Raw genomic sequence first — 26,669 nt, 5'->3', positions numbered from 1 at the left:
ATGACTACCTCATCTCTGTACCCCACACATACAATTATCTGTAAGGTCCCTCAGTCGAGCAGTGAATTTCAAACACAGATTCAATCACAAAGACCAGGGAGGTTTCCCAATGCCCCTATTGGTAGATAGGTAAAAAAATTAATATTGAATATCCCTTTGAGCATGGTGAAGTTATTAATTACACTTTGGATCAATACACCCAGTCACTACAAAGATACAGGCATCCTTCCTAACTCAGTTGCCGGAGAGGAAGGATACCGCTCATGGATTTCACCATGAGGCCATTGGGGACTTTAAAACAGTTACAGAGTTTAATGGTGGTGATAGGAGAAAGCTGAGGATGGATCAACAACATTGTAGTTACTCCACAATACTAACCTAAATGACAAGGTGAAGAGAAGAAAGCCTGAGCAGAATACAAATATTCCAAAACATGCATCCTGTTTGCAATAAGGCAAAAAAAATGCAAAAAATCTGGCAAATAAATGTACAGTGCCTTGCAAAAGTATTCATCCCCCTTGGCGTTTTTCCTATTTTGTTGCATTACAACCTGTAATTTAAATGGATTTTTATTTGGATTTCATGTAATGGGCATACACAAAATAGTCCAAATTGTAATGGACATACACAAAATAGTCCAAACCTGCCAAGAGAGGGCCGCCCACCAAAACTCACGGACCAGGCAAGGAGGGCATTAATCAGAGAGGCAACAAAGAGACCAAAGATAACCCTGAAGGAGCTGCAAAGCTCCACAGCGGAGATTGGAGTATCTGTCCATAGGACCACTTGAAGCCGTACACTCCACAGAGCTGTGCTTTACAGAAGAGTTGCCAGAAAAAAGCCATTGCTTAAAGACAAAAATAAGCAAACACGTTTGGTGTTCGCCAAAAGGCATGTGGGAGAATCCCCAAACATATGGAAGAAGGTACTTCTTTTGGCCATCAAGGAAAACGCTATGTCTGGCGCAAACCCAACACCTCTCATCACCCCGAGAACACCATCCCCACAGTGAAGCATGGTGGTGGCAGCATCATGCTGTGGGGATGTTTTTTATCGGCTAGGTCTGGGAAACTGGTCAGAATTGAAGGAATGATGGATGGCACTAAATACAGGGAAATTCTTGAGGGAAACCTGTTTCAGTCTTCCAGAGATTTAAGACTGGGATGGAGGTTCACCTTCCAGCAGGACAATGACCCTAAGCATACTGCTAAAGCAACACTTGAGTGGTTTAAGGGGAAACATTTAAATGTCTTGGAATGGCCTAGTCAAAGCCCAGACCTCAATCCAATTGAGAATCTGTGGTAGGACTTAAAGATTGCTGTACACAGCGGAACCCATCCAACTTGAAGGAGCTGGAGCAGTTTTGCCTTGAAGAATGGGCAAAAATCCCAGTGGCTAGATGTGCCAAGCTTACAGAGACATACCCCAAGAGACTTGCAGCTGTAATTGCTGCAAAAGGTGGCTCTACAAAGTATTGACTTTGGGGGGGGGTGAATAGTTATGCACGCTCAAGGTTTCTGTGTTTTTGTCTTATTTGTTTCACAAAAAAAATATTTTGCATCTTCAAAGTGGTAGGCATGTTGTGTAAATCAAATGATACAAACCCCCCAAAAATCAATTTTAATTCCAGGTTGTAAGGCAACAAAATAGGAAAAATGCCAAGGGGGGTGAATATTTTAGCAAGCCACTGTACTTCATGTCTTGAATACAAAGTGTTGTGTTTTGGACAAATCCAACAAATCCCAGAGTACCACTCTTCATATTTTCAAGCATGGTGGTGGCTGCATCATGTTATGGGTATGCTTGTCACCGACAAGGACTAGGTAGTGTTTTTTAGGATCAAATTAAACGGAATAGAGCTAAGCACAGGCAAAATCCTAGAGGAAAACCTGGTTCTGCTTTCCAACAGACACTGGGAGACAAATTCACCTTTCAGCAGGACAATAGCAGAAGGCCAAATATACACTGGAGTTGCTTACCAAGACGACATTGAATGAGTGGCCTAGCTACAGATTTGATTTAAATCGGCTTGAAAATCTATGGCAAGACTTGAAAATGGCTGTCTAGCAATGATCAACAACCAACTTGACAGAGCTTGAAGAGTTTTTAAAAGAACATTTGCAAATTTTGTACAATCCAGGTGTGCAAAGCTCTTAGAGACTTACCTAGAAAGACTCACAGCTGTAATCACTGCCAAATATGATTCTAACATGTTTTGTTCGAACAAATATGAAAATGTATGCACTGACTACTGTAAGTCACTCTGAATAAGAGTGACTTCTAAAAATATAAATATATATATTGACTCAGGGGTGTGAATACTGTGTAAATTCTAAAAACATGTTTTCACTGTCATTATGGGGTATTGTGTGTAGATTTGTGTGTAGATATATTTAATACATTCTTGAATTCAGGCTATAACACAACAAAATGTGGAATAAGTCAAGGGGTATGAATACTTTCTGAAGGTACAGTAGGTTGTTATAGATGACTGTGTATGATGTTATAAGCGACTGTATGGCTGGAATGTAGTATGTTATTGTTGTGTATGCGGAATATAGGATGATATAGGTGACTGTGGGGGTCAATGATGTTACAGGCGATATAGGATGTTACAGGGAAATTTAGTTGGGCGATATAGGATGTTATAGGTGAATGTACAGGCAATACAGGATGGTTTTAGGTGACTGTATACGGACAATATAGGATGCAATATAGGTGACTGTGTACAGGGGATATATGATGTTATAGGTGACTGATTTTACAATATAGAATGTTATAAGTGATAGAGTAGCCTGTTACCCACCATGGTCGATCTGCTCTGGAGTTGATGCTCCTGGACAGGTCGTCATCGCTGTCGTACCTCCGGGGGTTATCAAAAAAATAGGCCTTGGAACTGAAGCTGTGACTGTTGATCATTCCTCCTGGTGCCTGGGGAAAAGGACACACTCACAGCTTAATAAGTAATATATGACAAGAAAAACATGCTTAAAGACTTTACATGAACTTATACCATCGTAATAACACTGGAAATACCCTTGTAAGTACATCGTTTTATGTAGCTCAGTTGGTAGAGCATGGCGGTTGCAATGCCAGGGTTGTGGGTTCGATTCCCACGGGGGACTAGTACGAATAAGTATTCAAATGTATGCGCTCACTACTGTAAGATGCTCTGGATAAGAGCATCTGCTAAATGACTAAACTGTCATCATTTGTGTTTCAAAGTCTTCCACCTGTGTGATAAATTAATGTCAAACTACACAGAACAAAAATATAAATGCAACAATTTCAAAGATTTTACTGAGTTACAGTTCATATAAGGAAATCAGTCCATTTAAATGAATTCATTAGGCCCTAATCTATGGATTTCACATGACTGGGAATACAGTCTGTTGGTCACAGATATCTTTTTAAAAAAGTTACAGGCGTCGATCAGAAAACCAGCTAGTATCTGGTGTGACCACCATTTTTGCTTCATGCAGCCCTACACATCTCCTTCACATAGAGTTAATCAGGCTGTTGATTGTGACCTGTGGAATGTTGTCCCACTCCTCTTCAATGGCTGTGCGAAGTTGCTGGATATTGGCGGGAATTGGAACACGCTGTCGTACATGTCGATCCAGAGCATCCCAAACATGCTCAATGGGTGACATGTCCGGTGATTATGCAGGCCATGGAAGAACTGGGACATTTTCAGCTTCCAGGAATTGCATACAGATCCTTGTCACATGGGGCCGTGTATTATCATGCTGAAACATGAGGTGATGGCGTCGGATGAATGGCACGACAATGGGCCTCAGAATCTCGTCACGGTATCTCTGTGCATTCAAATTGCCATCGATAAAATGCAATTGTGTTCATTGTCCGTAGCTTATGCCTGCCCATACCATAACCCAACCGCCACCATGGGGCACTCTCTTCACAACGTTGACATCAGCAAATCGCTCGCCCAGACAAAGCCATATACGCTGTCTGCCATCTGCCCTGTACAGTTGAAACTGGGATTCATCCGTGAAGAGCACACTTCTCCAGCGTGCCATTGGCTATCAAAGGTGAGCATTTGCCCAAAGAACGCCGAAATGCAGATGGGCTTCCCTAGGACGGTTTCTGACAGTTTGTGCAGAAATTATTTGGTTGTGCAAACCCACAGTTTCATCAGCTGTCTGGGTGGCTGGTCTCAGACGATCCCGCAGGTGAAGAAGGTGGAGGTCCTGGGCTGGTGTGGTTACACGTGGTCTGCGGTTGTGAAGCCGGTTGGACGGACTGCCAATTTCTCTAAAATGACATTGGAGGCGGCTTATGGCAGAGAAATGAACATTACATTATCTGGCAACAGCTCTGGTGGACATTCCTGCAGTCAGCATGCCAATTGCACGCTCCCTCAAAACTTGAGACATCTGTGGCATTGTGTTGTGTGACAAAACCGCACATTTTAGAGTGGCCTTTTATTGTCCCCAGCACAAGGTGCACCTGTGTAATGATCATGCTGTTTAATCAGCTTCTTGATATACAACACCTGTCAGGTGGATGGATTATCCTGGCAAAGGAGAAATGCTCACTAACAGGGATGTAAACAAATTTGTGCACAACATTTGAGAGTAATTTCTGGGATCTTTTATTTCAGCTCATGAAACATGGGACCAACACTTTACATGTTGCGTTTATATTTTTTCTCAGTATAGATGAGATAAACTGATAACAAGATTAAAATAAAGGCCACATAGAACCTCATGCTGTTTTAAGCTACCCCGTACTGAGGTATGTAAATATTTGACTAATATCTGGGCGATATATCTAATTAATTTGATTAATTTGAATGTATGTTTTTGAGCGATATTCCAAATGCCTGTATCGCAGAATGAAGTTTTTTTGTATTTTTCATTTTTATGAGCATTTATGTCCGCTTGTTCACATGTTGTCTTTTTGGTCTCGTCTCATTCGCTCCTTCTGTGCTGTGCACCTTCCCATTTACACCAGAGATCTGTATAATGACGAGATGCTCATGTCTCCGCCCTAACAATGGGAGTCGTTGTCCCAAAGGCGGGAAGGCAGGCGACAAGGTTAGGTTGAAAATAAGCGCATAGGGCTTATTTTGGACAGATTTCTGCGAGAGTGAAACCTCTCGCTTCGCCTCTTTCTCCCAAGCCCCCCCTTCCACTCACAACAACAAAAATGAGAGATCACTTCTTCCTCTCTAACAAACGGTTTTAACTCGCTATTTCCATTTGAGGTTTGGTCCAACAGAAATCGGTCATATGGACACCGAAACACATAGAGACATTATTTTACTGTAATAGAGGAGAAGTTAACCTTTCGAACCATACCCTGTTTATGTTTCAACTCCTCAAATTTCGAACAGAGCAGACACTACTAAACGGACGTACCAATGAACCATCATTCTGGAAAATGAATGCTAAGTTTGTCTCGTGCGCATTACATTACCACGTATCGCTAACAGCATTTTAGTCAGATAAAGATTGCTATACTAACTGTTTAGTCTGTGTTTTATAAATGTGCAATAAGCATAAAACTATTATATAAGGAATTGGCAACTCGTTCTCATTCTGAGAAATATGGTAGGCCACTTGATTTCAACATCTGAACAAAGTGGACAGGCTAGCATGCTGTTCAAACAGTTGGAGACGGACAGAAGGTTGTGTTCACAACAATTCAACTGTTTTGCCTTGTTAGCTGAATTCAGAGCTTGTGAAATTATACTTAGATCCAAGTTGACTAAACTTGAAATATAAATATTAGCTGGCTACTCACTAGCATGTGGGCTTGTGCTTGAGAGATTGTTTATGAGACCAGTGTTAATTTTCTATAATGCCTGCTATTGTCACGACTTCCTCCGAAGCTGCTTCCCCTCCTTGTTCGGGCAGGTTTCGGCGTTCGTCGTCACTGGCCTTCTAGCCACTGCCGCTCCATATCTCATCATTCCATTTGTCTTGTCTTGTCAATTACACACACCTGGTTCATATCCCCTCATTAGTCTGTGTATAAGTGTTCCCTCTGCCCCCTTGTCCTTGTGGGTGATTGTTTTATGTGAAGATGAGTGTAGCTCGATTGAGCTACACGTACTTTGTATTGCCAGGGTTAATTCTCCCCGTGTGCCTGTATTGTGTTCCAGTGCGCCTGTATTACGCCCTGCAACTGTCACGCCCTGGCTCTGGGACTCTTATATGTTGAGCCAGGGTGTGTAGATTCTATGTGTTTGTGTTTCTATGTTAGGATCTAGTTCATGTGTATCTATGTTGGCCGGGGTGGTTCTCAATCAGAGGCAACGAGAATCAGCTGTTGCTTGTTGTCTCTGATTGAGAACCATACTTAGGCAGCCTGTTTGGCACAGTGTATTGTGGGATCTTGTTCCGTGTATGGTTTGTGTTTTGTTACCAAGGACTTCACGTATCGTTTTGTTGTTTTGTTCGTGTGGTGAATATTTAATAAAGTATGTTCGCATTCCACGCTGCGCATTGGTCCAATCCTTTCGACGATCGTGACAGCAACCGTGTCCTACGGAATAAACTCTGTATTCTGTGATTTACCCTCCTGCGCCTGACTCCTTCAAATCACACTCTCACAGCTACATTATTAGTGAATGTGCATTATGCATGGTTCTGGTTAAATTTGTAGCATAAAGGGCATTTTTATAGACAGACCTGAAAGCCAGATCAGTGATTATTGCAAAAAAAGCAGGTACAACTATATTGATAAAATAATTACATTATTAGTGGGTCTTATGGTTGTGGAAGGCATATATTCAGCCTAGGTATAATTTCACAAGCTCTGAATTCATTAGATTATTGCTAAATGTTTTAAATGCAGTGTATTTTACCTTTAATTGTACAACAAAGCTTATTTAGAGAAAACATTTAAAAAATAGATATATCGTAAATCGCCCAGCCTTAGCTACTTGATTGACTGGTATACTGTCAGGAAGTCAATTGTCTTACTAGGTTCTGATTGGGCCTCTGTACCCTGAAGAAGACCACGACCAGACTGGTGGGTAGCAGCTCCCAGAAAAAGAGGATGATCCCAAAGATAATGTAGGCCTCTCCACTGATCTTCTCTATGTCTGCCTGGAGGGACAACACACACAGATCCAACAATTAGAGAAATGAAACACAGACAAAATACACACATAGACACACACAAGTGCACATCATATTTTGTCGGCCAAACAGTTCGGACGCTACAGACGATTTTGTGAGAAGACCGATTTTCGGGATGTCTCATGGTCTGTCACCTTTCCCCGCAGATGCGGAAGTGCGACATCGGCGGATGCGGTGGATTGAGATGCATTCCAATGCAAAAAACTGATATCTCTAGCTTAAACTATACATACACACAGTGCATTCGGGAAGTATTCAGACCCCTTGACTTTTTCCACATTTTGTTACGTTACAGCCTTATTCTGAATTGTATTAAATAAAAAAAATCGTCATCAATCTACACACAATACCCGATAATGTCAAAGCAAAAACAGGTGTTTAGGAATTTTTGCATTAAAAAGAAAAAACAGAAATACCCAGAAATACATAAGTATTCAGACCCTTTGCTATGAGACTCGAAATTGAGCTCAGGTGCATCCTGTTTCCATTGATCATCCTTGAGATGTTTCTACAACTTTTGATTGGAGTCCACCTGTGGTAAATTTAATTGTTTGGACATGATTTGGAAAAGGCACACACCTGTCTATACAAGGTCCCACAGTTGACAGTGCATGTCAGAGCAAAAACCAAGCCATGAGGTCTAAGGAATTGTCTGTAAAGCTCCGAGACAGGATTGTGTCGAGGCACAGATCTGGGGAAGGGTACAAAAACATTTCTGCAGCATTGAAGGTCCCAAAGAACACAGTGGCCTCCATCATTCTTAAATGGAAGAAGTTTGGAACCACCAAGACTCTTCCTAGAGCTGGCCGCCCGGCCAAACTGAGCAATCGGGGGAGAAGGGCCTTGGTCTGTGGAGATGGGAGAACCTTCCAGAAGGATAACCATCTCTGCAGCACTGCACCAATCAGGCCTTTATGGTAGAGTGGCCAGACGGAAGCCACTCCTCAGTAAAAGGCACATGACAGCCCACTTGGAGTTTGCCAAAAGGCACCTAAAGGATTCTCTGACCATGAGAAACAACATTCTCTGGTCTGATGAAACCAAGATTGAACTATTTGACCTGAATGCCAAGCGTCACATCTGGAGGAAACCTGGCACCATCCCTACGGTGAAGCATGGTGGTGGCAGCTTCATGCTGTGGGGATGTTTTTCAGCGGCAGGGACTGGGAGACTAGTCAGGATCGAGGCAAAGATAAATGGAGCAAAGAGATCCTTGATGAAAACCTGCTCCAGAGCGCTAAGGACCTCAGACTGGGGCGAAGGTTCACCTTCCAACAGGACAACGACCCTAAGCACACAGCCAAGACAACACAGTAGTGGCTTCGGGACAAGTCTATGAATGTCCTTGAGTGGCGCAGCCAGAGCCCAGACTTGAACCCAATCGAACATCTCTGGAGAGACCTGCAAATAGCTGTGCAGCAACACTCACTGACAGAGCTTGAGAGGATCTGCAGAGAAGAATGGGAGAAACTCCCCAAATACAGGTGTGACAAGCTTATAGCATAATACCCAAGAAGACTCAAGGCTGTAAACGCTGCCAAAGGTGCTTCAACAAAGTACTGAGTAAAGGGTCTGAATACTTATGCAAATGTGATTTTTCAGTTTTGTATTTTATATACATTTGCTAAAATGTCTAAAACCGTGTTTTTGCTTTGTCATTATGGGGTATAGTGTGTAGATTGATGAGGAAAAAAAAACGTAACAAAATGTGGAAAAGGTCAAGGTGTCTGAGAATTTCTCTACCATAAGCCACCTCCAACGTCGTTTTAGAGAATTTGGCAGTATGTCAAACCAGACTCACAACCGCAGACCACTTGTAACCACGCCAGCCAAGGCCCTCCACATCTGGCTTCTTCACCTGCGAGATCGTCTGAGATCAGCCACCCGGACACCTGATGAAACTGAGTATTTCCGTCTGTATTAAATACCCTTTTGTGGGGGAAAAACTATTTCTGATTGGCTGGGCCTGGCTCCCCAGTGGGTAGGCCTGGCTCCCAAGTGGGTGGGCCTATGCCCTCCCAGGCCCACCCATGGCTGTGCCCCTGCCCAGTCATGTGAAACCCATAGATTAAGGCCTCGTTTATTTATTTCAATTGACTGATTTCAGAAAAATCATAAAAATTGTTGAATGTTGCATTTATATTTTTGTTTTAGTATTGTTTGCGACTGCTCCAAAATAAAATTGGGTCAGCCCTACAACTGAGACAGAAATATACGTATGTGTTTGTGATGGATAAACATGCACACTTACTCAACAAGACACATTTAAACCAATAAACCAAGACAGACAGTCACCCAAACACACACAGTGACCTCAGATTGGCCTAGGGAACTAGGAAAACCTCCAGTACAGGGCTGTCTGTCTCAGGGGTTGAGACCAGATCTAGGTCACTAGCACCAGGCAGCCCTTGGCTGTGCTCCCCCCTTCTCCTCGCCTGGCCTTGCTGGGTTATTTATAGACAAACAAAGACCTTTCCCCCACAGAGCCCATATCCTCCCAAATCCCATCAAATGGATTGTTGCTGCAGAAGCCACAGAGCTCTCAGCCACTCAGCAAACAGATCTGGATAGAATGGCTCTGTCATCAAGGTCTTCTGGACTGAGTGAACTCAAGCCAAGTGTCAACTTAGAAGGGAGACTAGCGAGAATGGTCATAAATATGGGATGTATGCACAGATACACACAGAGGGACTCAACACACATACTGTCCATATAGTGCTCGTCCTTAAAGAACTAACAACCAGATTTTGTGGAAAGATGAGAAAGTATGAATTCACTTATCAAAATGAAATGATCATTGAAAACATGCTATTTCTACCAGTAAATGTGTGTTTTAGTGTTGTATTCTTTGGCAGCTGTGGTATAAGTGGGATTAACGCTTAAACCTAGAGCCATATAAAACAGTTTAGTGTTCACAGGCACAAACAACACATGCACCCACACAAACATAAACGCTCATAGGAGCGTACGTGTGCACAGACACACACACAGAGTCATGGTCAAAACAGACATATTATACATTGACACTTAAATTGGGCATACATGTTGAGACAGAGAAAACCAAAAAAAAAGCCTAATCATACAGACACCGACACACATACACACACACACACACACACACACACACACACACACACACACACACACACACACAGTCAGTGTTTGCAGACTGATCAGCCCTATAATAGATGATTAATTATGTCAGACAGCCGGGGTGTGTGTGTTTGGCAGGCAGCACAGCAAGCTTTGAATATCTAAGACAGCAGGGTTCACTGAAGGTTTAACAGGCCTGACACACACACACACACACACGCCCCTAGTCTTCTCACAGTGACTTAACACTAACAATCTTCATGATCATCGTCAACATTTTACGTGTGTGTATTCCTAAACACGGCTAGCCTACCTGGTCAGAGACGTTGTACCAGCTGTAGTTAAAGGCGCTGGGCCGGTTCTCTGGAGAGAGAGCCACCACCACCAGGTTATAGCCGGCCCTGGACGTGTACAGGAGGATGACTGCAGCACCTATGGCAGTAGCTTGGCACACTGACGTACCCTACAGCGAGAGGTAGGGAGGGAAGGAGAGAGAGAGTATTGCATTTACATTTTTTGATTTTAGTCATTTAGCAGACACTCTTGTCCAGAGTGACTTATAGGAGTAATTAGGGTTAAGTGCCTTGCTCAAGGGCACAGACTTTTCACCTAGTCAGCTCGGGGATTCGAACCAGCGACCTTTCAGTTACTGGCCCAATGCTCTTAACCGCTTGGCTACCTACTGTATGGTGCACCTCTAGAGCACTAAGGGACGATAAAGATGGATTGCTTGATTAATCAATTAATTGATTGATTAAGTGACTTATTGGCTAATTGATTGATGTAATGCTTGATTGATGGACCGTCCAGTACCTTGGACTCGAGGTAGACGTTGGACGAGGACATCTTGGCAATCTTGAAGATGCACACGGCCAGCGAGATGGCGCAGAGTATGAAGAGGCTGTCGTTGACCAGCACCCGGGCCAGCACCACCTGCCGCACCTCTGCCTCACCCGCCTCACCCCCCCCTATACCCCCCTGCACCAGCATGGCGCATGTCAGGTTTACCACGAGGAAGAAAAGGCTGGCAATGATGAATGCCAGACGCATGGGCACCCTGCGGAAAAAAGCACAATTATAGGTGGTACAGAACTAGCTTACTACACACAACATGACAATAATTCTACACAACAACAAATTAATAAAGCTTAAAACACCCCAAACCCCATCCCATTCTACTGCATTGGCTCAGTCAATCTTCCCAGTTCCCTCTCTCGCCTCCTCCACCTGCTCTTCTCCTCTCTTCCTTTACACCCTCCCCCCTTGTGTGTAAGTGTTGTGTTTGTGAATGTGTGTGTGTGCATTTGTGCGTGTGTGTGTGCCTACGTGTGTGGTGCGGGGGATTGTAGAGGACTGGGATAGAAAGGGGGAGGAGGGTGTGTGGTGGATTTGGGGATTTGAGCTTGCAGCTTTTCACTTCGCATCAGACATTAATCGGCTGGGTGATCAAAGTGCTCATTAGTCCAGAAATTCGGACCCCACCTTCCCCGTCCACATCAAACAGCCCAGGGTGGAGACAGCTGAGACGGAGCTCAGAGGCATTATTAGACTTCATCAAGGTTACTGGACAGTCCATTCCACTGTATCTACAATAATACACTCTAGGCATACAGTGAACGTCAGTAATTGATTCTGTACACAGATCTTGCCAACTTGGTTTTGTATCTAGGGCTCTGAGTACCTGAACGAGAGCCATGTTGGCACCAAAGGTTTGAACGATCCCATTCTAGTAAGAACGTACTAGATTGTCGTTTTCATGTTATGTTATTCCCATAGAGTGATTTACAATTTGCAGAAATGGTAGCAACTGCAATGCATCAACCTTTTTTCCCTTAGTGACAGATGACCGAGAAAGGACTGGTGCCCCGTTAATAATTTCATAGTAATACGTGTACCCAGTGCCCAGTGTGAGGAACTCAGTAGTCCATAACAGTTCAGTATTATAGACGGACGGACAGTAAAAAGATTCAACATTGTTCAACATATGACATTATAACGGCACGTCGCTACACAGATGACCGGTACATTTTGGGAGGTTTGGAGGGGGAGGGGGGTTTGACAAGGTCCCACCATAATACTTTATTTTGTGTCTTTGCAAACAGCCATGACATTTCAACTCTCCTGGCATCGTTTAAGAAAACACTATCGATTCCCATACACCAGCATTCATTTGGGTTATTGGCCATTTGATGCCCTCCTGCCCAACATCCTCTCCCCTACTTTGTCCCTCGCCTCACCCCACCCACCATAGACCCAGTTAGACTAACCCAGACATGGAGTCAGCAAAAATTCCACTAACTTGTATTTGTTGAGCTCCGGAGAATATTTTGCTTTGGCTTTAAACATTACCTGGGGAGACAGAGAAGGGACACATTGTTATTAACAGTTGACTCATCATTAAACATTCACACAGTGATATTGCTGAGGAGCACAGAAAAGCATGTGCGATGGCCGATATGTGGTGACTGACTCAAAATAGCCGCCAACGTGAATCACAAAGGTGGGTGCCGGGCTGGTGGGCTACGAAAGGGGGTAAAGCGTTGAATACATGCAATCAGTATTAGGTCTTCAAAATACTTTTCACTCTATTGAGCTGAACAGAGCTGAGTCCAACCAAGCTGTACTGAGCTGGCCTGATTTAACATCTACGGTCCACCATACAGTGAGGGGGGAGAAAAGAATTTGATCCCCTGCTGATTTTGTACGTTTCCCCACTGACAAAGACATGATTAGTCTATAATTTTAATGGTAGGTTTATTTGAACAGTGAGAGACAGAATAACAACAAAAATATCCAGAAAAACGCATGTCAAAAATGTTATAAATTGATTTGCATTTTAATGAGGGAAATAAGTATTTGACCCCTCTGCAAAACATTACTTAGTAATTGGTGGAAAAACCCTTGTTGGCAATCACAGAGGTCAGACGTTTCTTGTAGTTGGCCACCAGGTTTGCACACATCTCAGGAGGGATTTTGTCCCACTCCTCTTTGCAGATCTTCTCCAAGTCATTAAGGTTTCGAGGCTGACGTTTGGCAACTCGAACCTTCAGCTCCCTCCACAGATTTTCTATGGGATTAAGGTCTGGAGACTGGCTAGGCCACTCCAGGACCTTAATGTGCTTCTTCTTGAACCACTCCTTTGTTGCCTTGGCCGTGTGTTTTGGGTCATTGTCATGCTGGAATACCCATCCACTACCCATTTTCAATGTCCTGGCTGAGGGAAGGAGGTTCTCACCCAATATTTGATGGTACATTGCGCCGTCCATCGTCCCTTTGATGCGGTGAAGTTGTCCTGTCCCCTTAGCAGAAAAACACCCCCAATGCATAATGTTTCCACCTCCATGTTTGACGGTGGGGATGGTGTTCTTAGGGTCATAGGCAGCATTCCTCCTCCTCCAAACACGGCGAGTTGAGTTGATGCCAAAGAGCTCGATTTTGGTCTCATCTGACCACAACACTTTCACGCAGTTCTCCTCTGAATCATTCAGATGTTCATTGGCAAACTTCAGACGGGCCTGTATATGTGCTTTCTTGAGCAGGGGGACCTTGCGGGCGCTGCAGGATTTCAGTCCTTCACGTAGTGTTTTACCAATTGTTTTATTGGTGACTATGGTCCCAGCTGCCTTGAGATCATTGACAAGATCCTCCCGTGTAGTTCTGGGCTGATTCCTCACCGTTCTCATGATCATTGCAACTCCACGAGGTGAGAATCTCCCGAGTGGCGCAGTGGTCTAAGGCACTGTATTGCAGTGCTAGCTGTGCCACTAGAGATCCTGGTTCGAATCCAGGCTCTGTCGTAGCCGGCTGCGACCGGGAGACCCATGGGGCGGCGCACAATTGGCCCAGCGTCGTCCAGGATAGGGGAGGGAATGGCCGGCAGGGATGTAGCTCAGTTGGTTGAGCATGGCTCTGTCGTAGCCGGCTGCGACCGGGAGACCCATGGGGCGGCGCACAATTGGCCCAGCGTCGTCCAGGATAGGGGAGGGAATGGCCGGCAGGGATGTAGCTCAGTTGGTTGAGCATGGGTTGTGGGTTCAATTCCCACGGGGGGCCAGTAAAATATATATATATATATATATATATAAAGAATAATAATGTATGCACTCACTAACTGTAAGTCGCTCTGGATAAGAGCGTCTGCTAAATGAAAAATGAAAATGTGAGATCTTGCATGGAGCCCCAGGCCAAGGGACATTGACAGTTCTTTTGTGTTTCTTCCATTTGCGAATAATCGCACCAACTGTTGTCACCTTCTCACCAAGCTGCTTGGCGATGGTCTTGTAGCCAATTCCAGCCTTGTGTAGGTCTACAATCTTGTCCCTGACATCCTTGGAGAGCTCTTTGGTCTTGGGCATGGTGGAGAGTTTGGAATGTGATTGATTTTTTGCTTCTGTGGACAGGTGTCTTTTATACAGGTAACAAACTGAGATTAAGAGTGTGCTCCTATTCTCAGCTCGTTACCTGTCAACAAAAAAACCTGGGAGCCAGAAATCTTTCTGATTGAGAGGGGGTGAAATACTTCTTTCCCTCATTAAAATGCAAATCAATTTATAACATTTTTGACATATGCGTTTTTCTGGATTTTTTTGTTGTTATTCTGTCTCTCACTGTTCAAATAAACCTACCATTAAAATTATAGACTGATCATTTCTTTGTCAGTGGGCAAACGTACAAAATCAGCAGGGGATCAAATAATTTTTTCCTTCACTGTAGTTGCTGGTTGCTGACAATGTGAAAAGAAAATATCCAAGCCAGTACAGTTTGGGATGGCACAATAGTTTGAAAAGGGTACAATTCTGGGGACAAAGGAGACCTCAACCATTCCGCAACATCTGCGGACTGACCGTCGGGGGAGGCAGACACCGATGGGGTTAAGGTCTCTAGTGACAGTGCCTTGGCGTTCTGCCACAGAGGCTTGTTGAGAAATTACCAAGTCAGCGTCTATAACCGAGCTTGTGCCCAGATAGGCCTAAAATCTGGGCTAAATCTGTTGGGCCAGATGAAGAGAGGGGAAGCAGCGGGGGAGACAGACTCGTCTCCTCTTCCCTCCCCTCTTTACTCTCCTCCACCTCTGTCCCTTCCCTTCGCTCTAATCCTCACTGATGAAGCAGTCCCAGAGCAAAAATAGGTGATTGTCTCGGACTGTGCCATGTGACAACATAACGCCTTTAAAATTCTGAGGGTGATTCATTTTCATTGTTTCATCATTTCTGCACTTTGCACAATTATTTTGCACTATGGCAATGTTGCCCTGAATCTCTAACAGAGATTCTAACAAAACATCACCAAAAAAGACACTGCCACAAAAAAAGCAGCAATCATGATGAAAGAGATCCAGAAAACTCTCACAGATGCTTCTCCCATATCAATGGTCTTCAAAGCAGGCCATTTCACGCTGTTATTATCAGTACCCCCTGAAGGAGCTCTGTCTGGGGAACCTTTGATATCTGACTGATTTGTGGTGAAGTTCCTGTACAATGGGTTCCCAACACTTGTTTCCCTGGCAGAGCTATATCTCTGTGTGTGTGTGTGTGAGCAATATTTTTTATAATTTTATTTTATTTCACCTTTATTTAACCAGGTAAGCCAGTTGAGAACAAGTTCTCATTTACAACTGCGACCTGGCCAAGATAAAGCAAAGCAGTGCGATAAAAACAACAACACAGAGTTACATATGGGGTAAAACAAAACATAAAGTCAAAAATACAACAGAAAATATATATATACAATGTGTGCAAATGTAGCAAGTTATGGAGGTAAGGCAATAAATAGGCTTTAGTGCAAAATAATTACAATTAGTATTAACACTGGAATGATAGATGTGCAAGAGATGATGTGCAAATAGAGATACTGGGGTGCAAATGAGCAAAGTAAATAACAATATGGGGATGAGGTAGTTGGGTGGGCGACGAATATGTAGTGAGGACCAGCCAAGAGCGTACAGGTCACAGTGGTGGGTAGTATATGGGGCTTTGGTGACAAAACGGATGGCACTGTGATAGACAACATCCAATTTGCTGAGTAGAGTGTTGGAGGCTATTTTGTAAATGACATCGCCGAAGTCAAGGATCGGTATAGTCAAGGATAGTCAGTTTTACGAGGGCATGTTTGGCAGCATGAGTGAAGGAGGCTTTGTTGCGAAATAGGAAGCTGATTCTAGATTTAACCTTGGATTGGAGATTCTTAATGTGAGTCTGGAAGGAGAGTTTACAGTCTAACCAGACACCTAGGTATTTGTAGTTGTCCACATACTCTAGGTCAGACCCGTCGAGAGTAGTGATTCTAGTCGGGTGGGCGGGTGCCAGCAGCGTTCGATTGAAGAGCATGCATTTAGTTTTACTAGTGTTTAAGAGCAGTTGGAGGCTACTGAAGGAGTGTTGTATGGCATTGAAGCTCATTTTGAGGTTTGTTAACACAGTGTCCAATGAAGGGCCATATGTATACAAAATGGTGTCGTCTGCGTAGAGGTGGATCTGAGAGACACCAGCAGCAAGAGCGACATCATTGATATACACAGAGAAAAGAGTCGGCCCAAGAATTGAACCCTGTGGCACCCCCATAGAGACTGCCATAGGTCCAGACAACAGGCCCTCCGATTTGACACATTGAACTCTATCTGAGAAGTAGTTGGTGAACCAGGCGAGGCAGTCATTTGAGTAACCAAGGCTATTTAGTCTGCCAATAAGAATGCGGTGGTTGACAGAGTCGAAAGCCTTGGCCAGGTCGATGAAGACGGCTGCACAGTACTGTCTATTATCGATTGCGGTTATAATATTGTTTAGGGCCTTGAGCGTGGCTGAGGTGCACCCATGACCAGCTCGGAAACCGGATTGCATAGCGGAAAAGGTACGGTGGGATTCGAAATGGTCGGTGATCTGTTTGTTAACTTGGCTTTCAAAAACTTTCGAAAGGCAGGGCAGGATGGATATAGGTCTGTAACAGTTTGGATCTATAGTGTCACCCCCTTTGAAGAGGGGTATGACCGCGGCAGCTTTCCAATCTCTGGGGATCTCAGACGTTATGAAAGAGAGGTTGAACAGGCTAGTAATAGGGGTTGCGACAATTTCGGCGGCTAGTTTTAGAAAGAAAGGGTCCAGATTGTCTAGCCCAGATGATTTGTAGGGGTCCAGATTTTGCAGCTCTTTCAGAACATCTGCTGTCTGAATTTGTGTGAAGGAGAAGTGGGGTGGGGGGTGGGGGGGGCATGGGCAAGTTGCAGCAGAGGGTGCAGAGCTGGTGGCTGGGGTAGTGGTATCCAGGTGGAAAGCATGGCCAGCTTTAGCAAAATGCTTGTTGAAATTCTCGATTATTGTAGATTTATCGGTGGTGATAGTGTTTCCTAGCTTCAGTGCAGTGGGCAGCTGGGAGGAGGTGCTCTTATTCTCCATGGACTTTACAGTGTCCCAAAACTTTTTGGAGTTAGTGCTACAGGATGCAAATTTCTGTTTGAAAAAGCTAGCCTTTGCTTTCCTAACTGCTTGTGTATATTGGTTCCTGACTTCCCTGAAAGGTTGCATATCGCGGGGGCTATTTGATGCTAATGCAGTACGCCACAGCATGTTTTTGTGCTGGTCAAGGGCAGTCAAGTCTGAGGAGAACCAGGGGCTATATCTGTTCTTAGTTCTGTATTTTTTGAATGGTGCATGTTTATTTAAGATTGAGAGGAAATTACTTTTAAAGAACAACCAGGCATCCTCTACTGACGGAATGAGATCTATATCCATCCAGGATACCTGGGCCAGGTCAATTAGGAAGGCCTGCTCGCTAAAGTGTTTTAGGGAGCGTTTGACAGTGATGAGGGGTGGTCGTTTGACCACGGACCCGTTACGGACGCAGGCAATAAGGCAGTGATCGCTGAGATCCTGGTTGAAGACAGCGGAGGTGTATTTAGAGGGTAAGTTAGTCAGGATGATATCTATGAGGGTACCCATGTTTACCGATTTAGGGTTGTACCTGGCAGGTTCGTTGATAATTTGTGTGAGATTGAGGGCATCTAGTTTGGATTGTAGGATGGCCGGGGTGTTAAGCATATCCCAATTTAGGTCACCAAGCTGTACGAACTCTGAGGATAGATGGGGGGCAATCAATTCACATATGGTATCCAGGGCACAGCTGGGGGCTGACGGGGGTCTGTAGCAAGGGGCAACAGTGAGAGACTTATTTCTGGAAAGGTGGATTTTTAGAAGTAGAAGCTCAAACTGTTTGGGCACAGACCTGGATAGTATGATAGAGCTCTGCGGGCTATCTCTACAGTAGATTGCAACTCCACCCTCTTTGGCAGTTCTATCTAGATGGAAAATGTTGTAGTTGGGGATGGAAATTTCAGAATTTTTGGTGGCCTTCCTAAGCCAGGATTCAGACACTGCTAGAACATCAGGGTTGGCGGAGTGTGCTAACGCAGTGAATAACTCAAACTTAGGAAGTAGACTTCTGATGTTAACGTGCAGAAAAACAAGGCTTTTACGGTTACAGAAGTCAACAAATGATAGCTCCTGGGGAGTAAGAGTGATACTGGGGGCTGCAGGGCCTGAGTTAGCCTCTACATCACCAGAGGAACAGAGGAGGACTAGAATAAGGATACGGCTAAAGGCTTTAAGAACTGGTCTTCTAGTGCATTGGGTACAGAGAATAAAGGGGGCAGATTTCCGGGCGTTGTAGAAAAGATTCAGGGCATTATGTACAGACAAGGATATGGAAGGATATGAGTACAGTGGAGGTAAACCTAAGCGTTGGGTAACAATGAAAGAGATAGCATAACTGGAGGCACCGATTGAGCCGGTCTCGGCGTGTATGGGGGGTGGAACAAAGGAACTATTTGAGGCAGTTTGAGAGGGACTTCTACAGTGAAATTGTATAATAAGAACTAACCCAAACAGCAATAGGCTAGGCATATTGACATGGGAGAGAGGCATAACGCAATCACAGGTGTTATTAGAGAGAGCTAAGACAACAACTGGTAATGGCGATAAAGTTTGGGCTGAGGCTAAACAGAATAAACAGGACAGGGTACCGTGTAAAGAAACAGTCCAGCAGGCATCAGCTGTGCAGCTGAGTGATCATAAGGTCCAGTGAACAGCAATATGTAAGTCCGAGAGCAGTTCAAATGGGTGCTTCAGCACAGCAAGCAGGAAGCACGGTTGTAGTTTGAGTGTGCTAGCGGGCCGGGGCTAGCAGATGGATCTTCGTGGTCATCGCAACGGGAAGCCTGTTGAAACCACAGACGATTACGTTGGCAGACCAGTCGTGACGGATCGGCAGGGCTCCGTGTCGACTCTAGGAGGTCCCGTCCGGTTTACAGAGAGGTAGATAGCCGGGAGATGTGCTTGGCTCAAGGCTAGCTCAAGGCTGATTAGCCAACAACAACGTTCATATGGTTGCAGCTAGCTAGTTGCGATAATCCAGTCTAGTGATTCAGTGATTCCGGCAGAAAATCCGATCGGGGTCGATAACTCGCTGTGCAGACAGTGCAGACTGGCCGATAATAGTCCAAACTAGAGCTGGCTGGTAGGTAGTGCAGGCCACGGACAGTGGAGAAAAAGCCGCTAACGGTGGCTAATAGCAAGTAGCTAGTTAGCTGGTTAGCTGGCTACTCCCGTCCGGTAGACAGAGAGGTAAATAGCCGGGGCTAGCTCAAGGCTAACTGGTGCTACGGGGGCAGTGGTGATTAGCCTACAGCAACATCCATTCGACATCCATTCGGTTGCGGCTAGCTAGATCTGGTGTTAAGGTCCAGTGATTCAGTTATTCCGGCAGAAAATCCAATGTTCTGGGTGAAAACCGCTAACGGTGGCTAATAGCAAGTAGTTAGTTAGCTAGTTAGCTGGCTGGCTAGTTTCAACTGGAGATTCTAGATAAAGGTGAGTAAATAATAGAATCCGTTCCACATTGAGTGAGGCGGGTTGCAGGAAAGTATATTTAGTAGAAGGATGAAAAGTGTGATAGGGAAATATATACGTAAAATACAAAAAAAATACAAAAAACTGGCTATTTACATGGACACACAAGAGAACACGACCGCACTGCTACGTTATCTTGGAACGGAATAGAGAGAAAGAGAGAGAAAAATTATGTGTGAGCAAAAAAGAGAGCGAGTGTGTGTCTGAGAAGGTTACTGAGGACAGTTGAGTGACACGCCTTACAAGATATTTGACACATTTTGAGTGAATCAACACCCACTGCGAATCTAGAAATATAGCAAGCCACACACACAAACACCTTCAAGGCTTCAATATTCACACACTGTAAGTATAAAACAAACAGGTAACACTTTATTTGGATAGTCCGTCTGTAACCTTGTTGACAGCTTCGCAAGCACTCAGCTCTCTTCATTGTGTATTTGTTTGTGTTTCTCTAGACACTCATCCTCATGCAAGGGACCGTGATTCTAATTAGAATCTACAAACTGACTCTTGCACAAAAAAGTGAGAAAAAAAAATGTTGGTCTGGCATTTATATTCTAACATTTATAGGGGTGTCCAGTGTCCACATTACTGTCCTGATTTGTTATGGGAATGCCCAGCACCCCCAGAAACTGAACTTTTCTTGCAAAGGGACCTCTAATACTCTTTTCACACTACTGAGCCGAGCCAAGCTGTACTACGCTGGCTTGCACACATCCACCATAGTTGCTGGAAAGTATAATGTGAAGCAAAAACAGAGTCAGCATCATACGAATTCGGATCAGCACAAGTGTGAAAAGGGTAAAATAGGGGCACAAAACATCAGTATCCTCCCTAAAAATGGAAGCCAGGACCAGGGCTGAAGGAGGTTCCAGAATGTGGAGAGGGTAGAAGGGTGCTGAGCTAGTCCACTTAGGGAGCACCTGTGAAATTCACAGTCCGTGTCGAAATTCCCTGACACCTTTGGGAGAGAACGAGAGGGTTCGGATTCCACGGCACTGAACTCTACACATCACCTGATGCTGACAGTTATTTATTGGAGAGGGCATCGATAAGTGTTTGTGTGTGTGTGAGCCTAAAATGTAGTGTGCTCTAAAGTACATACTTTGGAAACGACCAGGTTCAGAGTTCATGAGCATGCATTGTGTGTGTGTGTGTGTGTGTGTGTAATGTAATCATGTGTTGAAAAATTACCCAGTTCTGAGAATGTGTACCGGTTTATGCGTCTGTATCTGAATGTTTCTGTACATGTCTGTGTAAGTGTGTGTGTGTGTGTGTGCATGTGTGTCTATGTGTGCATCTGAATGTTCCTCTTCATGTCTGTGTCAGAGTGTTTGTGTCAGTCAGTGTCAGTGTGTTGAGGGGGTTTGGGGAAGGATTAACACCTGTGTAGTGGAGGTTTCCCAGTCTCTCCAGCCTGCCAGTCAGCCAGCCAGTCAACCAACCAGGCGGAAAGCCTGAAGCTAATCTGATTGCAGACTAAGGCTGGACTGGGCCAGACAGAGAGAGGGCTGAGGAGGGGGGAGGCAGGCCAGGCAACAAAGCTGGGAAATAAGGGTTAGTAATCAGGGGCGTCATGCACCCCAAAAATCTGAGGGGGCACAAAGTATGTGAGGATGGCTGGGGGATGGACCTGAGGGGGGCTCAAAAATGAAAATAAATCCCTTTTACATTTACATTATTTAGCAGACGCTCTTATCCAGAGCAATTAGGGTTAAGTGCCTTGCTCAAGGGCACATCAACAGATTTTTCACCTAGTTGGCTCGGGGATTAGAACCAGCGACCTTTCGGTTACTGGCACAACACTCTTAACCACTAAGCTACCTGCCGCCCCCTTTTCCTGCAATCTAGAGCCATAATCATTATGCTTAATTCTATGTCAAAAATGTTTACTTTTCTGTATATCTATTTTTATAAAGAAACTAAATATGCTTCTCTGCAACTCTGCTAAAATCTGGGTGAAAGATCGAAAGGAATGTGAGTCTTTTTCAGTACATTAAATAATTGCTTGCTTCTACCAAGTCTACCAACCTTGCCAGCAGGTATGCCAGCTAAGATAGTTAGACAAGCTAGCTACTCTAACATCATTGATAGCCTGAAATGGCTTCTTGGTAGCTAGTTATGAGGTTGGGAGATTGGGAACTTATGTGGGCTAGTTAAAGTCAACTTCATAAAATGTCTAGGTGGCTAGTAGTATTACAGAGAAACATTTTTTTTTTTTGTATATATATATATATCTTTTTTTTAAACAGGACAAATCTGAACAGGACACATTTTTTAAACATGCCCCCTATGGGCATGACACCTCTGTTAGTAATTCCTGCTTGTGCCCTTTGCCACTAGCCTGGGTGTTCACCATTCCATTTTGAGAGTGAAACAATTGCGAAACGGAGCAATATTAAATTTGTATTTCAGCCTGATACTAAAATTCTCTGACTCCTGGGCTAGGCTTACTCGTCTACAACACTGGGTATTGGTTTGTTAACGTTGTTACAGTAAACATTAAAGTGTCAAGTTTTTCACCTGATTCTTAGCATATATGGTAGGCAATGTTCCCTCTAAGCTGCGCACGTGAGCAGAATAAATATCAGCCCATGGAGAGAAGCATGAGATTGAACTTCACTCAACTTTCTAGAGTTTTCCCCGTTAGTTAACACTATCAAAGTTTCCCTTTACTGTGGCAATTGTGATCGGATCAACACAATATTAGCCACTTTCAATGCAACATACCGAAACAAAACAAACTATGCAAGAGATTTTGTTGTAGGCAGAACGCATCTGAGTAGGATTCTATTGTGCATTACTCAGCCCGTAGACCCGTGCAGCATAACCAATCAGAGCTGCAGTAGGCCTATATGCAAATGACCATTGCCATATTTGGATCTGTACCATTTACTTTGAACTGGACTGTGTTCACAGCTGTGGTCCTGAGTAGATGCACTTCTTTTGAGATCAAAGAAAGAGCTGCATGTAGCCACCTGTGCACATTTGTTCATATCCTTTGCTAGTTAGTGATTTATTAGCCCAGTTACAGATAATTTGTAGTCAGCAATAGGGGAGTGATTGCTTCCTACAAGAACACAAAACGTGTGCATTTCTAGACATCTTTGAAAAGCGAGTCAGCTAAATAGCTTTTTTTTGTCTTAAAGGGGCAGTGTTGTATTTTGAGACAGGCTTGAATAAGCTAAGTAACCAATAGGCAGAGGGTAGCATAATTTGTCTGATTCTCTGTAATAATGGTATGGGAATAATAATGCATTTAATTTTGTAAAGTGGTTTCTTCCATTAAACAACACAACAGCATTTTCAGTCACCTCCTTGTCTGAAGGACAAGTGGATGAACAGGCCTAAATTGAACACCACACATTGGCTGCTACTGTAGGCTGAATGATAGAATAGCTATTTCTATGTTAAAATGTTATGGGATGCATTTTCTCCATTGTTGTTGATGGTAGGCCACTCTGGTAGGCTTACATTATGATCAAATAGCCACAGTAGCCTACTTGGTCAATGTTAAAACTGTAACTTAAAGCGGGTACAGTTGCACAGAATTTTCACAACATTCAAGTTTGCGCTCAGCAGACCTGAAATTAGCTCAGTGCCGAAAAAGATTAGAGGGAACATAGGAGGTAGGCTTTTTTTCTTGGGTGTCTCATCGGAAACTAAAACATCCTGCGAAGATCCATGAGAAAGAACCGCTAAGGTTCTAGGATGGTAGTGTAAAACAGTATTGCAATGGGGTCATACAAGGATTGGGTGGGTAGAGTGGTCAGTCACTCTTCAAAAACAGATTTTTCTCTCATTGAGGCTAACTCAGATAAACAGAAGTTCAATAGAAAACAGACAGCAGGAAGGTTAGAGAGATGTCAGGATTCAGGAATGTGTTCTAAGTCTAGAGCAGTGGTTCCCAACCTTTTTCAAATCGTGGCACATCTTGATGGTTCTATGAGTTCGATAGTTGCCATGGCGCCATAGTAGCAGCCTAGGCAGAGAGCTCCTGTAAATGTGTATTTTTTAAAAATAAATAAAAAAAATATTAACTTTTACTTTGTTCGATTATTTAGTATTGATTATAAATATAATTGATCCACAGTGTTTTAAAACTGTCTAGTCAGTTGGTTTGCTAAGACAACTGAGAGGCCAGCTAACTAGCTACTTAGTCATTGTTTTTATTTGAACAAGAACAGAAGAATTGGTTTGGAGATTGCAAAAGCTTGTTGAAATCTCCCGAGTGGTTCCTCCAAGATGGACTTTTCCAGTAACTGATGTGCAGTGATCCTTTGGCGCCCTAGCGGTGCTTAGATGGCATCACCCAGCAGAGTGCTACATGATGTTGGAGGAGTAGTTTACCACAGAGCCTACAGAGAGGCTAGGGATGGCAAGGAGGTGCCCTGATCACCGGCTCCAGACGTGTCTTCCTGACGTCTCTCACGTCAGGAATTTGTTTAAATCCCTGTTAGTGAGCATTTCTCCTTTGCCAAGATAATCCTGACAGCAGCAGTAAAATAACAGTAGCGAGGCTATATACAGAGGGTACCGGTACAGAGTCAATGTGCAGGGGCATAGGTTAGTTGAGGTAATTTAGGTAATATGTACATGTGGGTAGAGGTAAAGTGACTATGCATAGATAATAAACAGAGTAGCAGCAGCGTAAAAAGATGGGGGGGGGATGCAAATAGTCCGGGTAGCCATTTGATTAGCTGTTCAGGAGTCTTATGGCTTGGGGGTAGAAGCTGTTAAGAAGCCTTTTGGACCTAGACTTGGCGCTCTGGTATCGCTTGCCATGCGGTAGCAGAGAGAACAGTCTATGACTAGAGTGGCTGGAGTCTTTGGCAATTTTTAGGGCCTTCCTCTGACACCACCTGGTATAGAGGTTCTGGGTGGCAGGAAGCTTGGCCCCAGTGATGTACTGGGCCGTACGCACAACCCTCTGTAGTGCCTTGCGGTCGGAGGCCGAGCAGTTGCCATACCAGGCGGTGATACAACCAGTCAGGATGCTCTCGATGGTGTAGCTGTATAACTTTTTGAGGATCTGAGGACCCATGCCAAATCTTTTCAGTCTCCTGGGGGGGAATAGGCTTTGTCGTGCCCTCTTCACGACTGTCTTGGTGTGTTTGGACCATGATAGTTTGTTGGTGATGTGGACACCAAGGAACCTGAAGCTTTCAACCTGTTCCACTACAGCCCCGTCGATGAGAATGGGGGTATGCTCGGTCCTCCTTTTCCTGTAGTCCACAATCATTTCCTTTGTCTTGATCACGTTGAGGGAGAGGTTGTTGTCCTGGCACCACACGGCCAGGTCTCTGACCTCCTCCCTATAGGCTGTCTCATCGTTGTCGGTGATCAGGCCTACCACTGTTATTATTATTATTTATTTATTTTTATTTATTTAATATTTAAAACATACAATATACTTGCAGTGAAGCCGCTCAACAACTACATCACATTAGTCAACTAACAGACTCCCATCCAGAGCGACACACAGAAGCAACCAGGGTCAACGCCCTGCTCAAGGGCACGTCGACAGATCTCCCACAAGGTCAAAAACGGGGACCCGAACCAGCGGTCCATGATCCCCCCAACAGTTCCCCAAGTGCTGCCCCTCAACCATGCGAGGTATATTCAGCCTCAGGCATGTTATGTTTTTTTTTCTCCCACTTGTATCTTTGACTGTCATTCTATCCCCTGCCCAGAAACTCCACTCCCACTTGTCTCCAATTCCACATCCCAACCCTCAGCCCATCCCACCTATCTCTGCTGGCTACCCTCTTCGGATTTCTACGCCCCATGTATCTTTAACTATGCTGTGACGTTTAACATACAATTTCAATCTATCTAATCTAATAGAATCCACAGATTGCGAGTTGAAGAATACTTTTACTAAGAGTATTAGTATATTAGTAATTGACAGATCCAGTCTCTCCAGATCTCCCGACAGTACTAATTCTAGGGTCAATTTTAGATCAATGTTATGCATTTTCAGCCATTCCCGAATCTGAGACCAGAAACAGGCTACCTGATGGCAATATCAAAATAAATGGTCTATTGATTCTGTATCCTCACAACAAAATCTGCAGAGCTTCGATGATTGTATGCCCCAAATATTCAACATTTTGTTGGTGGCAAGAATTCTATATAATAATTTTAGCTGAAAAGCACGAAGTCTTGAATCATGCGTTGTTTTATATAAAAATCAAAAAAATGTGCAATCTGTATGGCACAGCTGTCAACATCCTGGTCCTCAAATGAAACTGGTATACTTTCCTATTTATGCTATTTTTATTCCTCCGCCAGTTTTGATCCTTTATATTGGGCAGACAGACCAGTTCCCTACCTCCTCCCGCTGCCACCTGCCTCCTCCATTTTTGGGATAATGCTGTAATCAATTTGTTGTAATCTTGGATTGAGGAGACCTTCCCATACAATTCTGATAACTCCATGAAATACATAACTCTACCATTCAAATTTACAATATCATTTAAAAACAAAATAACCTTTTCAAACATCTTTCCTATAAATACAGGTATTTTATCAACTAGCACATTTGAGTTCAGCCATAATATTT

The 26,669-nt window shown here is 43.9% G+C and overlaps 1 protein-coding gene across 1 annotated transcript in view; it reads right to left on the bottom strand.

The window, feature by feature from the left end:
• Window positions 1-26,669, bottom strand: part of gpr137c (G protein-coupled receptor 137c) — a 57,032-nt gene that overhangs the window by 3,394 nt on the left and 26,969 nt on the right. The window contains exons 2-6 of the mRNA XM_041848313.2: window positions 12,505-12,554; window positions 11,019-11,262; window positions 10,519-10,668; window positions 6,954-7,079; window positions 2,807-2,931 (exon numbers count right to left, since the gene is read on the bottom strand). Coding sequence (XP_041704247.2) covers window positions 2,807-2,931; window positions 6,954-7,079; window positions 10,519-10,668; window positions 11,019-11,262; window positions 12,505-12,554 — 695 coding nt within the window. The remainder of the gene's footprint in view (window positions 1-2,806; window positions 2,932-6,953; window positions 7,080-10,518; window positions 10,669-11,018; window positions 11,263-12,504; window positions 12,555-26,669) is intronic.

Source organism: Coregonus clupeaformis, chromosome 34 (genome assembly GCF_020615455.1).
Source record: "Coregonus clupeaformis isolate EN_2021a chromosome 34, ASM2061545v1, whole genome shotgun sequence".
NCBI lineage: Eukaryota > Metazoa > Chordata > Actinopteri > Salmoniformes > Salmonidae > Coregonus > Coregonus clupeaformis.
Note: the sequence above shows the minus strand (reverse complement) of the source record. Positions and strands in the feature narration are given on the sequence as shown.